The 15,966-nt window shown below is 34.2% G+C and overlaps 1 protein-coding gene across 4 annotated transcripts in view; it reads left to right on the top strand.

Annotated features, from left to right (window-relative positions):
* The window catches only part of POT1 (protection of telomeres 1), a 60,357-nt gene that overhangs the window by 8,165 nt on the left and 36,226 nt on the right, over positions 1 to 15,966 (top strand). For 3 of the 4 annotated variants that reach the window (XM_041405516.1, XM_041405515.1, XM_041405514.1), the window contains 5 exons: positions 656 to 728; positions 2,051 to 2,142; positions 5,919 to 6,029; positions 7,831 to 7,878; positions 9,023 to 9,137. In XM_041405516.1, the coding sequence (XP_041261450.1) occupies positions 656 to 728; positions 2,051 to 2,142; positions 5,919 to 6,029; positions 7,831 to 7,878; positions 9,023 to 9,137 (439 nt within the window). Of the gene's footprint in view, positions 1 to 655; positions 729 to 1,383; positions 1,478 to 2,050; positions 2,143 to 5,918; positions 6,030 to 7,830; positions 7,879 to 9,022; positions 9,138 to 15,966 lie in introns of those variants that run through there. The other variant, XM_041405517.1, reaches the window with a different exon arrangement.

The raw sequence follows: 15,966 nt of genomic DNA on the forward strand, positions 1-15,966 counted from the left end.
GAAGTTGCTGATTTTTGCTTCATTGTGACTCCAGCATTGCAATGAAAAAAGAGTATTTTGAATTATTTGTTAAATCTTAGGTTCTTTTAGAGCATTTGTATTATTGCCAATTAGGACACAACAGTTTCAAAACTTTGTAATACTCTTCTCACAGCTGTATTTTTTTCACAGAAGATTTATCTTCATATGCATCTATTATATCTTGACTGAGATTTTGTTCTGATATTTATGTTGTAATCCTTTGCCAGTATTTTTGGAGAAATTGCTATATCTTTTAAGATTTTGATTACTACCTCTTCAGATCCTTTCAGCTTTTGTGTTAAAACTCTAGTCTTTTTTGCTATTTTTGTAACTAATGAAAGTTACATGTATAGTGCCATGGCTACTGTTTTATTGTTTATCATCTAGTCAGTGGCATCTAAATGGTATTGGCATGTAATACTTCATTTGTTTCATCTCAAGAATGTTGCTTTTTATTGCTGTCCATAGCAATTGGTTTTCCTTTCTCTGTTAAGAATGTAAATGGCAATTTATGCTTATTTCATAAATTCTGCCTTTTTTATCTTACAGGTGTTCCAGCTGTTATCAGTATTTCAGTAACTTAGAGGCATACAGTCTTAGTTCACAACACTTTCTTTTATTTTTTGCTTTGTAGGGAATGGTTACCCTTTCCTACCCATTAACAAAACTCAGAGATGGAAGAGACTTTTTCAAGATTGTTGTTCAAGGTACTACATTTAAGTATACATTTTAAATTTATGGTACTACATCAGTAGTTCTTGCTCTTGTATAATGTTCAGTAGAATGTTAGATTTAAAATACTCTCTAAAACTGTTCATTTCCTTAAAAAGTTTATCTTAAACTTATGCCAGGTAAGTTAATGGAAACAATACAATCTTTATATCTCAGTAGACTTCTTGTTGCAGTTTTTAAAAGACTGTCCTGGGAATGTATTAGCTATATCTATAGTTTTAATAGTGTATTTTCAAACTGCTTATCATAAGAACGACTGAGAAAATTGCACACATAACAGTTACCACATAGTAAATGTAGCATATACTATGTAAGAGCACCTTTAGTATAGGTCAGTATTTTGAATAGCAGCAAAATATTTGTGTTTCATTCTGTTTTAATTTAAGCATTTAAGAAAAGGAAATTACACCTGACTACTCAAGTATTGCAATGCCAGTAGCTGGATTAGCACTTTGACTCGAGTTGTTCATCATTATATGAAATTATATGAAAAATTAATCTGTTCCTTTTAAGTCTTAAGTTTATCATCCTCTCCAGTCAGGAAGGTGGAGGAGGTAATTTGTCAGGGGTCTTTTGGATTCAAGGAACTTTCCATTTCCTTCCATTTCATTCTCAGCTTATTCCTTACAGTGGCTAGAGAATCTCATGTGCTCCCTCTGAGCCTCCTGACTCTGTGCCTGAGCACCAAGCCTGGGTGTGCAGCTCCTGCCTGGTGTTAGCAGAGGTGAATGGATTTGTTGGGACCTCAGTCGATCTCCCTGCTGGCTCCAGCTTTCTCAAAGGGATGCTTAACCTCCCTGAGTCTTGCTGATTTCAGTGACTGTTCAGGAGAGGAGAGTTCATGCACATTCTCCATAGAAACATAAGTTTGCACATTGAAATCATTGAAACGGTAAAAAGTAGAAAACTCTAAAAATGACAACATGATTTCTGCTTCAGTCTTCCTGGAAGGCTATTAATTAATATTTCTATGACCTAGAATATCTTCAGTTTCTGATAGATAATATAATAGGATCTATGTTAATGTGACTGTTAGTCTAACACTATACATTGAATTGTCCAAGTGGAAATCTTTTTCATTTCTGTTTAATTGTACACTGGTGTACAACAGGCTCATTTTAATCCTCTTATGAAGAATATACTGAGCAATATACCTGTGGTTAGCACATTTCCTGTTTGTACATAAATTGAAAAATGTTAGACTGTAGATCAACTTGTTTTGTAAATCTCTTTCCACTGCTGTTTTGTTTTGGAGAAGATATAGTGATTGGAATCACTTTTGCTTTTTTTTCTCCAGATTCGGATAACTTGCGTTCCCACATCAACAGCATCAATGTTTTAATATACGGAAAAATGGCAGAGGATTGTGCAAAAATTATTCACCATGGGGTAAAAAAACCACCAAAACATATATACATATAAATTCTTGGTTTAGGAATTGTTTTTCACAGATGTATGTTGACTTCTTTTCTTGTCTTGGTCTACCTATCCCTAAAATTGGAAATAGTCTGTTCAGTCCCTTCAAATCTATAGTATTTGCATATGTAAATTCTTTCTCAAACTAATATTGAAATAAAGCAATTCTTTTTATCAGTGCTGTTTAACTAGCAAGCAAAGGATCGTGAATATGGATAATAGAGAAGTCACACATTTATATTCATATTTTGAATGTTTTGCCATTTGATAAGGTATTTTGTAATTCAATTCACTTAAAAGACAGTTACACTAAAAGATTTTTTAAAAAAATCGAAACTGTGCATACAGGGTTTTTTTACTGACTGGTGCTGATGTCTTGCTGTGTCAGAGGGAGAAGTTTGTTTTGCTTAGCTCCAGGTAAAAGACTTAAACAAGTCAGCCTGTGAGTTTGTGAGACAGTGTAACCACTAAAGAAGGAAAGCAAGATATAAAAAGACTGTACTTTTTTTTAAGACTGCCTATCCGTTCATTGACATTGCAATATTCGCCAAGTAGGAAATTAAAATTAGTACATGATGCATTGTGAGCTCATGTCAGTGCTTTTCCATTTGTGATATGAATTCACACTAAATCATAGAATAGTTTGGGCTGGAAGGCACCTTTAAAGATCAGCCAGTTACAACCCTCCCACCATAGGGAGGGGCATATGGGCAGGGACATATTTCACCTCATTATATTGCTCCAAAGCCCTGTCCAACCTTTGAACACTTCCAGTGATGGGGCATCCACAACTTCTCTGGGCAAGTGACAGCCTTTATACAGATTTCTCAATTCCATGTAATTTTCAACTTTAATGGGGAGGCCAGGGTGGAAGGTTCCTGAACTAATTCGCTAAATGTGTAAGCTGCAGAATCTTTTTAAATTTGGTGAAAAAAATCAGTTTTCTCCTGATAAAAATACAAATATTGAACAGGATACTGAGCAGCAGTTATAAGATAAAAAGATCATTACTAAAGAGCTGGATACGAAACTACAAACCACAGGCAACAACCCTTAGACAGCCAAGGTGTGCTAGAACCTCTTACTTGTTCTTCCCCAGTGAACTGAACCGTCATGGTACTTCCCTCATGTCTCAAATGAGATTTTAATTTTGGAAGACTATAAATATGAGGAAACAATGATTTCTGAAGCTAGCAGAGTTTGAAAAAAAGCCCCAATTTTTAGCCATTAAATAATTACTCAGTAAGGCCCAGAAGGTAGTGTTTATTTGCTGCATACTATTTCAGATTTTAGTATTTTTAAATTTCCATATTATATCTTCTTAAAGTTCAGTTCTGTGCGAACGTTAGCTAAAGTAGCCATGGAGAGGAGCTGGCAATTTCAAAAAATGTGAGTGACCATGTTGTCTCCTGAGGGTCTTCTCGAGCTGTAAGAGAATAACCATCAGGAAAAATACTGTATTTCCTGTATTTCACACTTTGTAAATGAGGGAAATAGAATTTCTTTTTACCATTTAAAAATGTTGTTTGAATCTCATAATTTATTTATGCAATATATTTCTGTTGACATCAAAATGCACCAATTTAAGTAAATTACTTTGATTCCCAAGGCAATTACAAGATCTTCTTAGCTGAAGATGAAATGGAAACTAATCTATTTTGAAAACTAATAAAACGTTACATTTCAAAGCAGCGTGCAAATACTAGGACAATTTTTTAGCATGTTTAGAAACTGCAAGTCACAACCTGTCAAAGTTGACTGTGAATTTGTGAAAAATCAGAGACTATATCTGTTCTTTCTGCCTGTAGAACTAAATTTTGAGGTTAGTGCTGTCTTTTTCTTATGGAAATTGCACAGTCCTTTCACAGTGTGTGAGGACATTTGTTTTTGCTTTTTGTTTTTGTTTTGGTTTTTTTTTTTTTTTTTTTTAATGTATGACATATATATTACATGAGAGTAATCACTAGTGACCTAATACTACTTTAAAAATTTTTCACTTATCAGCTTTTTAAGACAAAGGAGAGCAAGACAAGAGAAGCTGCCTGCGCAGATCTCCAGACCTGTATTAGCAGCCATATGCTAGAATCTTGTGTAGTCTACATTCTAATAAAATTCTGAAATTGAAATAATTTATAAGCGAAGCATAGCTTTTTAGATAAAAGGTGATTTTGCTGTTGAAGGAACATTCTGGGTAGCATCACCTAACATCATCCTAAGTGAAAGGAAAGACACATACTAACACCTGGTTTGAGCAAAATTCATGGAGTTTCCTGAAGTTTATATTTGTGTGTTTCTGTATCTGGAAAGAATAAAACAACTTTCATGTTTGTTAGTAGGACAGGGTGTTAGAGGTGCAGAGAATACTGAGTGTTCTAATTGTTTTGACGTGTTTTAACTTAGCTTTGAGTATTGCTTACTTCTAGGTTTATATATTACTTTTCAGTCAAAGTGTACATTGTGACACTACCTGAAAATCACCATGCCCTAAGTAGTTTCATTGTGAATTAAACTGTCTGATTAAATTTGTTTTCTGCAGAAAATTTTTCCCTAATGTTTTAATAACTACATATATCACTGTCACTTAATCTAGAAGCCTTTCTTTTTCTTGCACAAAACATTAAGGTTTTGGTCTTAAGTCATTTAGCGTAGCATTGTCAGATTGCTGAAATAGCAAAAAAGCACTGTCATAGTGCAATATTTGCTAAAACTGTCAACTTCAATCAGAAAACTCTTTTATTTTTTGTAATCAAATAAATACACGAGGAAAAGTTATTCAGTAAAAATTTATGGAAGTGCTTTTGGAAGCTTGAATAGAAAGAGAGTTCCAAGTCTAACATGTTTATTGGAATGGAGCCCACTGGCACAGCCCTGCTAAGCAGTTCTGATAGAAAGCGACTATAAAGGAGCTTTACATCGTATCAGATAACTTTTTTAATCACCTCTGATTATCTAAAGATATTTAATGTATTATCTATCTTCTCCTCCTTTTTAATTTTCACTTTTTTTTCTTTCTGATTTGGTGACGTTGCTGCTAAAAACATGAGCCACTGATGGGACTTGAATCATGTACCCTTTAAATCCTCTTTTTCTTGTTCATTTTGTGGTGTCTGAGGAACTTTGTACCAAAGTTAAAATAGAGTTACAATTGCTGTCTGTGCCTGCATCTCAGGAGTGATGCCAGAGAGGCTTTTAAGGTCTCTTTTGCTACCAGAAACTAATCTGTTGATTGACCTACCTATTTAACCCTTAAGGAAGCTGTTGGTCCAGTCAAAACAGAGTTTATAGGATAGTTTCTTAAAAGTACAGCTGTAATTCAATGGGAAAGAAGCTCCAAGAGAAAATGTTTTATTGCTGCTGGTCTGACATATGATTTCTTTTCTACCTTAGTTAAGCTAACCAGAAAGCAGTCAGTGTTACTGTGTTCAAAGAAGAATTATTCTTTTGCTTTATTCAGTGTGAATTTTCCTCCATAGGCTTTGTCAAAAATAGCACTGCATTACAGTAGCACCACGAGTGTGAAAATTTTAGCAGAATTAAAAAGGAAAGCTTTCTGGTATTTGTTGTAAATATAAATTCCATGGGGAGAAGAACTAAATTGGGAAACTTTAAAGACAGTTTTTACAATTTGTTCAGGATTTTTGTTTCTTCGATGTCTAGAGACCTTAGGGTGAAATTTCACATTTTATAGTCTTAAAATAAAGCATATGTTAGAATTTCTAAAATTTTGTATTATTGCTGTGTCCCCATAGGAAACCTTCATAGCTGCAGGATTCAAGGTGATAAAATTGCCTACAGAGAGAGAGGATGCTAGACATGATTGTCACCTGGAAGTGTCTGAAGAAGCTGGATCAACCGTTTATGTACGTGGTTGCCCAACTTTTTTTTTTTCCTTTTTTTTTTTTTTTTAATTTCCAAGATGTGTACATTTTGCTTTATAATAGGAAAAAACCAGTAAAATCTATGTGAAACTGAAACGGTACAGATTATTTACTATGTTCATCAGGAAACAAGACCTGTGTGTGTGTGTGCGCTCATGTATTTTCATAATAGCCCCAACCAAATTATTTCCCAGGTAGATTTCTACTTGTTGAGTGCAAGAATTTGACGATGGTTGACTTGAGATAGATTCCTAGAGCTTTTTAAACTACTGTTGTGCATAACGCATTTCAATAATGCAGACAAGGTAGAAGGTGTAAGTGCGATTTCAGGTCTAAAATTTTTAGTTTTCTCTGGTGTATGAGTTTGTATTGTTTTAACTCAAATCTTTAGTTGTTGCCTTTCAAATACATCAATTGCTATAATCTAAATTTTATACAGAGAATTGCACCCTTTTATCCTGAGTAAAATATTTGCTCTTCTGTACTATTCTCACATCAGTTCTGTTTAGCTTTATCTGTATAGTTCTTGTCTAATTAAATCTTAAATTTAAGAAAAAAAAAAACCTTTTTTTTTTTTTAATTTCAGAAAGGCACTTTTGTTTTGGAACTGACCTCTATAGATAACTAAAACTTGCCACACAGCTCAGTGAGAAACAAAATTATTTAAAATGATAGTGCTGACTGTTTCATGACATTCAGTGTCTGTTGATGATGATGATATATAGGTAGAAAGAATATTCATTGAAGATCATGGATAGCAAAACCACCCCCAGTCTGAATAGGTGTGTGTAAGCTAAAATTGTCTCTATTTTAGAAACTACTCCAGGCCTTCAACTGAGTATTGGCAAGACCTCATGACATACAGTCTAATCCCAAAGACACTGTGCAGCTCCCTGAATACCGGGGTTATGCTGAACTGTTTATCTCGTCACTGACCACAGAATGGAGCTTTGTTTTGTGGCACGTTGTTTGGTGACACGCATATTGGATGCTTAACATTACAATACAAGCAAGCAGACTTTGTGTGTGCTTCACTTCCCCAGTCATAACTTTTCACTCAGCTGTTTAAGAGTAAATATTAGCTTCAGGAGTGCAGCTGAGGTGGAGAGCAAGAGCAGATCCCTGGCAGGAGTGGGCAGTGCTGAGGCAGGGCACAGCTGTGGCACGGGGCTCCGTGTCCGACAGCCAGGCTGGGCTGTGGCGTGGGGATGGCAGCTGAGCCCTGTGTTCCTCACGGAGACTGGGGAGACATCAAATCTCCACGATTAGTTCTTTAAAAGACCTTACACTGAAGGTAAGTCTGGCTTACAAATAAGTCTCAAAAAGCTTAGGAAATACCTTTAAATAAAATTTATCCCATTCTGGTGGAATAGTAACCAAAGGAAAGCAATGACTCACTGAGACTAGATCTGCTGACATGTATATACGCCTTTGTTTACAAAACCTTAAGTCCATTTAAGGTCTATGTTAAGCAAGTGCAGTTTTAAATTTGTGGCCTCCAGCTTTCAAATGCTACTCTATTAATGTGACCTAACATATTCAACTGATTTTAGAAAATGTGTGTATTTTTTTGAAGAACATTTTGTATGAGTGTAAGTGCAGTAAATACTGCTTTCTTTTCTTCTGTAGCTAAAATTTTACTAGATTCAGACATGGCAAAAATGTCTGTGGGCTGGTTTGCATTTCTCCGTAGTGTTGTATTTGCTGTAAAGTTATCAAATGTTACTATATTTTCAGTACCTTCAATTTTGTAATCAGAAAGTTTGTTATTTTTTCTCTACAGGTTTATACTAAACCAGGAACAACTGCTGCTTCAGAAACTGCATCTGTGGTGAGTTTGTATTTGGGGTATTTTTAAATCACATGTGAATTAACTGCATGTTAATAAGAAGGTGTGGAATTCATTTTTGTTCTGGTTTAATGTATTTCCACACACTTATCCCAGCAGTCATTTAGCTTTTACTTTTCCAAATAATATACACCAAAAAAAAATATGAACACAAAATAAAATATGAAAGAAGTAGTACATTTTCTATACTTGTAATATAGTTCCCATCTATGATCTCCAAATGGATTTCATGTTGGTTTAGGAAATTTGAATCAGAAAGGTAACTGTTGGTCTAAATAAGATTGTATGCTTGTGTTGTAAAAAGAAAAAAGGAAATATGAAAACTTCCTTTGATTTAAAGTCAGACTTACAATACTGGTCTTAACATTTGTTTTGATTTCTGTTTGGAACAAGCCCTAATGTGTCTGACTTCAAATTCTATAAGACATAGTATTTTAAAGGCAGAGGAACTGGTGTATGAAATTATAGTGTTCTTTATCATGATGTTAAAGATTCAGTACCAGTGGTGATGGAGTCTGTTTTCAATTTTTATTTACAGTTTCATTTTTTCAGTATAGTACTTGAAAACCTAAGTTATCAATCAGTTTGAGAGAACTCTTATTCTTTAAAAGAGTCTAATCAGCATCCTTAAGGTGAGAGGAGAATAGTCCTTAATTTCTTTAATCCTCCAGTAGCTGTGGTATTTTAATCAGGAGATGTGCACAGTGGCTGTGAGAGGTAACCCCCCCACCAGCCCAAGACAAGGATTCTCTGCAGTGACACTGCCAAGCAGAAATACAAAGCTATTTCTGTATGTGCTTTGAAAAGTCCTCTGGATGCACATGTAAAAATGAATCAGTAAAAAATTGTCTTTCATTGTTCTTTATTGTAATGACTTTTACTCACCTGTGTTGAAACTTACTTCAACTGATTGGCTTATTGTAAGAAAGGTGCAATCACAGAAATTAAAAGTCTTGTGTGCTTTCTGAGTCTCAAGTGAATAAGATACAAAGAAATAGATAATCTTTATTTCTTTTTTAAGGTGAAATAAATATGTCTGAGGATGAATGATGTTAAAAGACAAAATTCTGTGTGAATATTTGAATAATTTTTTCTTCTGTTCCCTCATTATATTATGCCTTTTTAGTCTGTTGCTCCAAAATATGTGTATACTCCCCTGAATCATCTTAAAGATGGAACTGTAGTGAACTTGTATGGCGTTGTGAAATTCTTCAAGCCTCCATATATTAGCAAAGGAACTGGTATGTACTATATTCAAGAGATTTGAAATGTCCTCCTGCCAGAACTGTTCTTACTATGTTTGTTCAAAATCAACCAGAACAACAAATTCACATGATCCTTTAAACACAGCTTTGACCAGCTAATACCAAGGAAACAGAAAAACAAATAGATAAGAGATAATCAGTCAGTTTAGGCAGACTGGTGGAGATAGCTAATGAAGAAAGTTCTTAAAGGAGATTTATCATTTGTCCAGCTACTTTAACAAGACTTCAGGGAACTGAGGACTTGGAATATCTGAATTAGACAAGCACTGATTGCTGGAAATCATTAGGGTAGCCCTTTTTTCCAGATACGTAAAAACGTGAAGTTAAATGCTCCGACTTCCAAAGCAGCATGTCTCTGAAGCAGCTAGGAGAGATTTTTTTATACTGAGTTATTTGCCAAGTTAATCACTTCAATTTCTTAAGTAATACAAATTTAATAGGGAAAATGATTATTTATTTAGCAACTAGTCCTTGCCAAAATGTCATTAATAACTTCCTAATATGTCTTCCCTGTATATTTTCAATTGACATTATTAAAATAACACAGCAGTGTCAGTGGAAAACAGGGACACAATCTGATATTTCTTATTTATGAAGATACTTGTAATTCACTTGCTACTTTATAAAGAAAATCTCTAAAACAGTTTTAATTAGTCTAGGGTTTTGAGTAAAAATAGTCACTAATCAGTCAAGTATTTCACTGTTGGTTTTTGATAGTTTCTTACGCAGTCCAGAGTGATGTTTGCTTGAGAGGGTACAAAATGGTCGATGATTGCTCTGCATTGTCAGGGCAAGAAGTGGCTCTTGTCAGAAAATTCTACAGTTGCTTTAGATCTGGCTCAATCCTGCACCAATACATTCTCTGTCTGACACTGTAATAATAGAATCATATAGCTTCAAGCTGATGCCCCCTGAAGCATGGAAAGTGGGGCCACTGTGCTTTATCCACATGGATCTTTATTCACTATATAGATATGCCCTGCGGTGTAAGATGCTGCTCCTTAACATATTAAGGCTTAAGGCTTAACATATTAAGGCTTAAGGCTGAGGTTTTGTGCTGTTTTCCCACTAAAGGTGGGTACCACTGGACTGGTAGCTAATTTAGTCTTGTTGGTTTATATAATCTATAATTAAAAGTTCATAATTTTCATTACCATTATTGCATTAGGTGAGTGTTAAAACACTGATTAATTAAATGAGTTTTCAACGTGTTCATAAATCATTTATTACAAAGTTGTTTTAGCTAAGCATGCTTCTGCTCAGGGCATGTAGTTTGACACCTCTGTATGTGAGAACTTCATGAGTTCTGAAAACTGTCCAAGAAAGTCCTTTGGGTCTTGCTTTCTACAAGAGACAGATGGGATTTTGTCTGCTAGAAGATCTCTTGGAAGTGTTCGAAACTATATTCTAACTTTCCTTCCCCAATAGTTTAAGATATTCTAAATTTTTAACAAAAATAGTATTCTCCTCTCTCCCCTCCCTTAAAGATATCTCAAGTACTTAACCTTGAGATTTAAAAGAAAAGAAGTAAATAGGAGAAGAAAGCGCCTCTGTCATTGTAGTGTCCAACAGAGATTATGTGCTTGACCATGAAAGATTTAGGACATTACAACATGACACCTACTGCTTACCCAGCCCTTCTTTTTTCATGTAGATACTGGTCAGTGTTTTCCATAAAGCAGGGAAGAATGAAGAAGAATCCTTGTTGCTGGTTAACAATGTCATGGAATTAATGTCTTATTTTTCTGGGGAAACCTCCATCTAGCATATTATCATAGATACATACAGTATATTTGTATGTCACATGTTCAGTTAAAATCTCATTTTATCCTACCTAGACATTCATTTAGATTGTAACTATTTTATTTTTATGAAATATTTCTTAGAATCAAAATTAATAAAGGATAGAAATTTTGGAAAAGACACTTCTAAAAATCTTGACCACTTCTAGATCAACAGTTCTACATGCCCAAAATGCAGATTAAGAATCAAATCAGATTCTTAAGGAATTTTTGAAGCCTGGAGTTTTAGTTTTGTTCTCAGTTTTTATTTGATCCTGAGCCAAGTTCATCAAACAGCCCAGAGTTTCTTTAAAATTATGTCGCTGAGAGAACAAGCTCTATTTTAAACAATAACGTTTGGTGAACTTGAATTACGGTGATCAATTTTTAGCAAGTAATAGCAAACCAACTTTAGAGTGCAAAGCAAACCCATCACAGAATGTTGTGGTATCCTTTAGTGAGGAAGCAGACTCAGTTATATCTGCAGTAGTTTTTCTTTCAAAGTATTGTGTTCCATTCTGGGATTTTTTTCTGAATCAAAATGTTGAGGATTTATATAAGTTTTGTAGAATAGAATAAAAACTGTTGCAGAGGTAAAGACAGCAATTTAATTTCTGGACCCCTAGAGATGAGAATAATGTTTTTCCTTCTATTCACAGTGGCTTATATGCATTTCTTTTTAAAATAATCACTCTTTCTTATCTTAAAATATAGAAGATAAATAAAAGATAAAAAAATTAAAGACATTATTATTAATAATAATAAATAGTTAATAGAAATCTCAAGACAGCTACTTTGATCAGGAGATTACAAATGATGGCATTGAAACATCTGTTTAGCCAGATGCTTCTGGTATTTACCAAATTGTATCTCTAAAGCATATCACCATGTTAGAAATAACAACCTTTAGTAAAACAGTTTGATTCTTCAGAGGTTTTGTTTTGGGCTTCTGCAGCATATGTTTGTATGTACATATATATACACACATAGGAGTGTGTGTACATTTGTATTATTTTTTCCTGTCTTGTTGAGATATAAATGGTAAATTAGCTGGGTCAGCTCTTTGGTGTTAGTGCAGACACTTGTGTGTTGAATGGCCTCAGTAATTCTTGAAAACAATATTAAGTGTTTCATTTAGTTTTGAAGAGAGAATAATTTGCTGCAATATTCTTTTTTGTGTGTATTGAAATAAAAGAAACAGAAGGCAATCTTAATTAGAGTCCCTGACTACTAACAACATTGCCCATAACCTTTTTTATCTCTTGGAAGGGAGAAGTTATTGGTTCAGAATAGTGGGTTTTCCACTAAATGTTATTGAAGAATAAATATGTGATTGCCCAAAGGGGGATGTGTAATTAGATCGATGCTTTCCACCTTAACAATTTATACAAGCATATTTGTCAGGAGCTGCTGAAGTCCCCAGTAGAACTACAATAAATTTTTAATCAGAAAATACTAAACAACTTGTTGGTCGTATAATATCAATAACTACTAATCTGGAAAGATTTTTAGCAGTTCTTAGGATGACTGGAAAATGAGTTTGTACGTGTGGGGTATGGGGATTTTGTGGTTTTTTTATCTATCTGTACACACTGTGGAGAAACAGCTTTCTGCCCATGCTAATAGCCAGCATAACAGAGATTTCTGTAAATAGAGTGGAAATGCTATGACATTACGAAGGAAAAGTTGTAACCTGAAGAATGAACCATGACTATCATGATAGTGGAGGCAACTTTAGATTTTCAGTAACTTTTACAGAGCTGCAAGAGATTCCTATTTCAGACTATTTAAGGGACATAGAAGCTTGGCAATCAGCATTCTCCATGCAGACAGTGCAACCTTCTACTGATTACCAAATAGTTGTGGAATATTTTATGAAATGAAATAACTTGTTAACAAGTTATAGCAATTGTATTTTTAAACAACAATAAGGACTTAACTGAAAGAGCATAAAAAGTGTGTAAGATGCATGCAGACCATCACTCTGTATTTCATTTAAATTAAACATGAGTTATGTCTCCTTGTTTACATAACACCAACTGTGGGCTGTTGCCAGCATAGGTACCTGTCAATGGCAGGTGGTTCCTCACATGATGTTAAGCCTAAGTGAGAATACCTCTTCATAATAATTAAATGTATTTTAAAAAAAGGCAGGTGCAGTTTGAAGTTCTGTGTAGCACTGTGAAGCACTGAAATTCAGTGCTTTTACTGAGACAGTCCAGTATGAAAGTAGAAAGCTTTCTTCTTTAGCATATAAATTTGCTGAACTGTGCATCCCTTGTGTCATATTTTTAAGACAGGTTATTGCAAATAAAATATAGCAGTGATAAAAATTCTCTTTTGAAGAAAATCAGTCAATTTTTTTTTAATCAGTTGAGTGAATTTCTCTAGTAAGGGAAAATTTACTCCAATATGTAAACTTCCATTATTTATTTATTTATTTATTGGCTTGGTAATGGAGGTATTTTGCTTTTTTGGGTAGTATATTGAGAAAAATCAAAAGTGTGACCAATGGCATTATATTGTTTTGTTTAACTCTAGGAAATTATGTAATTTCAGCAATTCTGTGTAGAGTTTGACTCACTATTTTTTCAGAAAAATGATTTCATTCACTGATCTATAATGATACTGTAGAAAACAGGAAACAATTTCCACATTTCAGCTGGAAAAGACAGGTGGCTTTTTATTTTTAACCTTCAGAAAGGACTTTGCTGAATGAGGATTTCATTAAAAAATGAGTATTTGTGCTTTGTTCTCAGAGACCTCTATTAGGTTTGTAGAAGTGATGTTTTGAGGTGATAGTAAGGCATGGAAGACTAAAGTCATAGAGACAGAGAACCTCTATTATGTAGGAAGTGTTCCCTGGCTATGTGAACCAAGTGTACTATTTTATACTGCTTTGACTAGGATGATTATGAGTCTTATATGATTATGCTAATTACACAGAAAATTGAGGTAGTGTGTTTAAATTCTACCATTAAATAGGCAGCTGCACATGTATGAAGCTGTGTTTTATAATCACAGCATCAAAGAGTAACCACAGTTTTAGTGTGGAATGTTTTTGCTGTTTCCCCTTGATTGTGATGTTGGATTATATCAGTGCACTGTAGCATGTTATTCTGCATCCCCAAAGGATTCTAAATCTATGAACCATATGGGCTTTTCTTCTTAATTGCTCATTTTGCTCATATTTGCAACAGATCTTTTAAATTAACCTCTAGAATTCATACCCAAAGAAATACATCAGTCTTTGGATTACAGTAGTAAATACTTGCAGTTTTGTCAGCCAGTGACTGGAGTTTATTCTTGATGTTGCTAGCATAAAATATTAAAATATACTGTATGTGGACCATGTGCCTTTGGTGGGAGTGATTTCAGCAACTTCTGAATGCAAAAGATGATGATTTATCATTATTGAGTTTGTGTAAAAATCCTGGGAAGGAAGAAATGCATAATGTTCTTGTATCTGTAGGAAAAGTTTTATTTCTTGGTAAGCCTTCATTGGATTTCGTTCACCACTTCATTCACTCAAATCATTAGGGAATTTAAACTTTTTAGTTTAAATGATAGCAAAATTTAAGGGTATATGTGCTGGAAATGGAAGAATATTTCTTTTGAAGCGTGTGTTTTAATCCAGTCTTACACACCTGCCTTCATATTTATGGAATCTATTCAGAGAGTTTACATATTACAATCACTTTTTTATGTAGTTTTTTTATATAAGAGAAATCTGTCAGTTTTACTAGACTGATAGCATTCTCTTTCGAAGCTGTCTAGCAATAACTTATGTGTCTGCATCTTTATAAAATGTATGATGGGGACTTTATTGACTTTGTTTTAGACCTACTACACCTTTGTTCAATTCCTAGCTGTATAAACTGGCATATGACATTATCACTAGGTGCCTCATAGAATTACACCTAAAGGCAATTTAGATTTTTTTTTGTCTTCTGTTTGGGTTTTTCTTTTTAACAGATGACAAAGTGTCTGTCAGGGCAAAACAGATTAGATTTGGGGAATTTAATTCATTGCCAGTTACATAAACATCTAATAGCTTATTCAGATATTGAGAAACAAAGAAATATTTGACCATTTAGGGAGAACAGTCTTCCTCCGCCTTTCCCAGGTTCAGCTTCACCGCAGGCACCCCTCCACCCCTCCTTCCTCTATTCTTTTCTCTGTTCCTCTGGCTATGGTTATAGGTGTCTCTTGGAGGGACAGTAGGAGGTACAGGAGATCAGGGCCAGGATGTAGCCTTTCTTTCTGCTGCTATTTGGTTTCTCAGGTAGATTACCAGCTGTCATGTTGTGAAAGAGCAAATGTACTTTTACTCTGTTTTACATTTGTAAGGTATTAGAGCACACATGTTCTGTAAACTGAAATGGAAAATACAGGTTTTGTTTATGTCATCCACAAATACTGCTCTGTTCTGGGCTGGTCTGCCTTGTCATCTTTGTATCTTCTTTTGATTTTACTTTTTAGATCATTATTAGCAGTGATTAGCATTTAGATCATAATTAGCATTATTAACTTCAGAAAGGCATATTTCATATTTTTACTCTGCTTTCTGGCTACCACTGTGTGACTCTATTCTTGTGGTATATATATCTATCTTTCATATTTTGTTGAAATCAAGGATATGTAATTTACGCTTTAATTTGCTTGTAGAACTTGTAGAACTTATTACCTTTTCAGAAAGCTGTGCAAAATAAATCTTAGGAGATGATTTTATTAAACTGTAGATATGCAACTAATTTTGTAGAACAAATAATTGAAACGTGAAAGAATAGCATGCCTGTTGCAGACAGAAGAAAAAGGTTTGTATGTTCTTGCACACAGAGCTGTGCTTAATCACACATTTCATTTCCAGTTATTTGGACTAATTATTGGCAACTTATGGGCCACACTTCAGTTATTATGGTACTATAAAAAAATTAACTTTAAAAAAGTTACACAGATTATAGCAGAAAAAATTTGGCCACAGGGGTGTTCCTCCCAAATTTTGTATCTATGTATTAATAATT

This window comes from Onychostruthus taczanowskii, unplaced genomic scaffold (genome assembly GCF_017590055.1).
Source record: "Onychostruthus taczanowskii isolate IOZ18803 unplaced genomic scaffold, ASM1759005v1 scaffold23, whole genome shotgun sequence".
Taxonomy (NCBI): Eukaryota; Metazoa; Chordata; class Aves; order Passeriformes; family Passeridae; genus Onychostruthus; species Onychostruthus taczanowskii.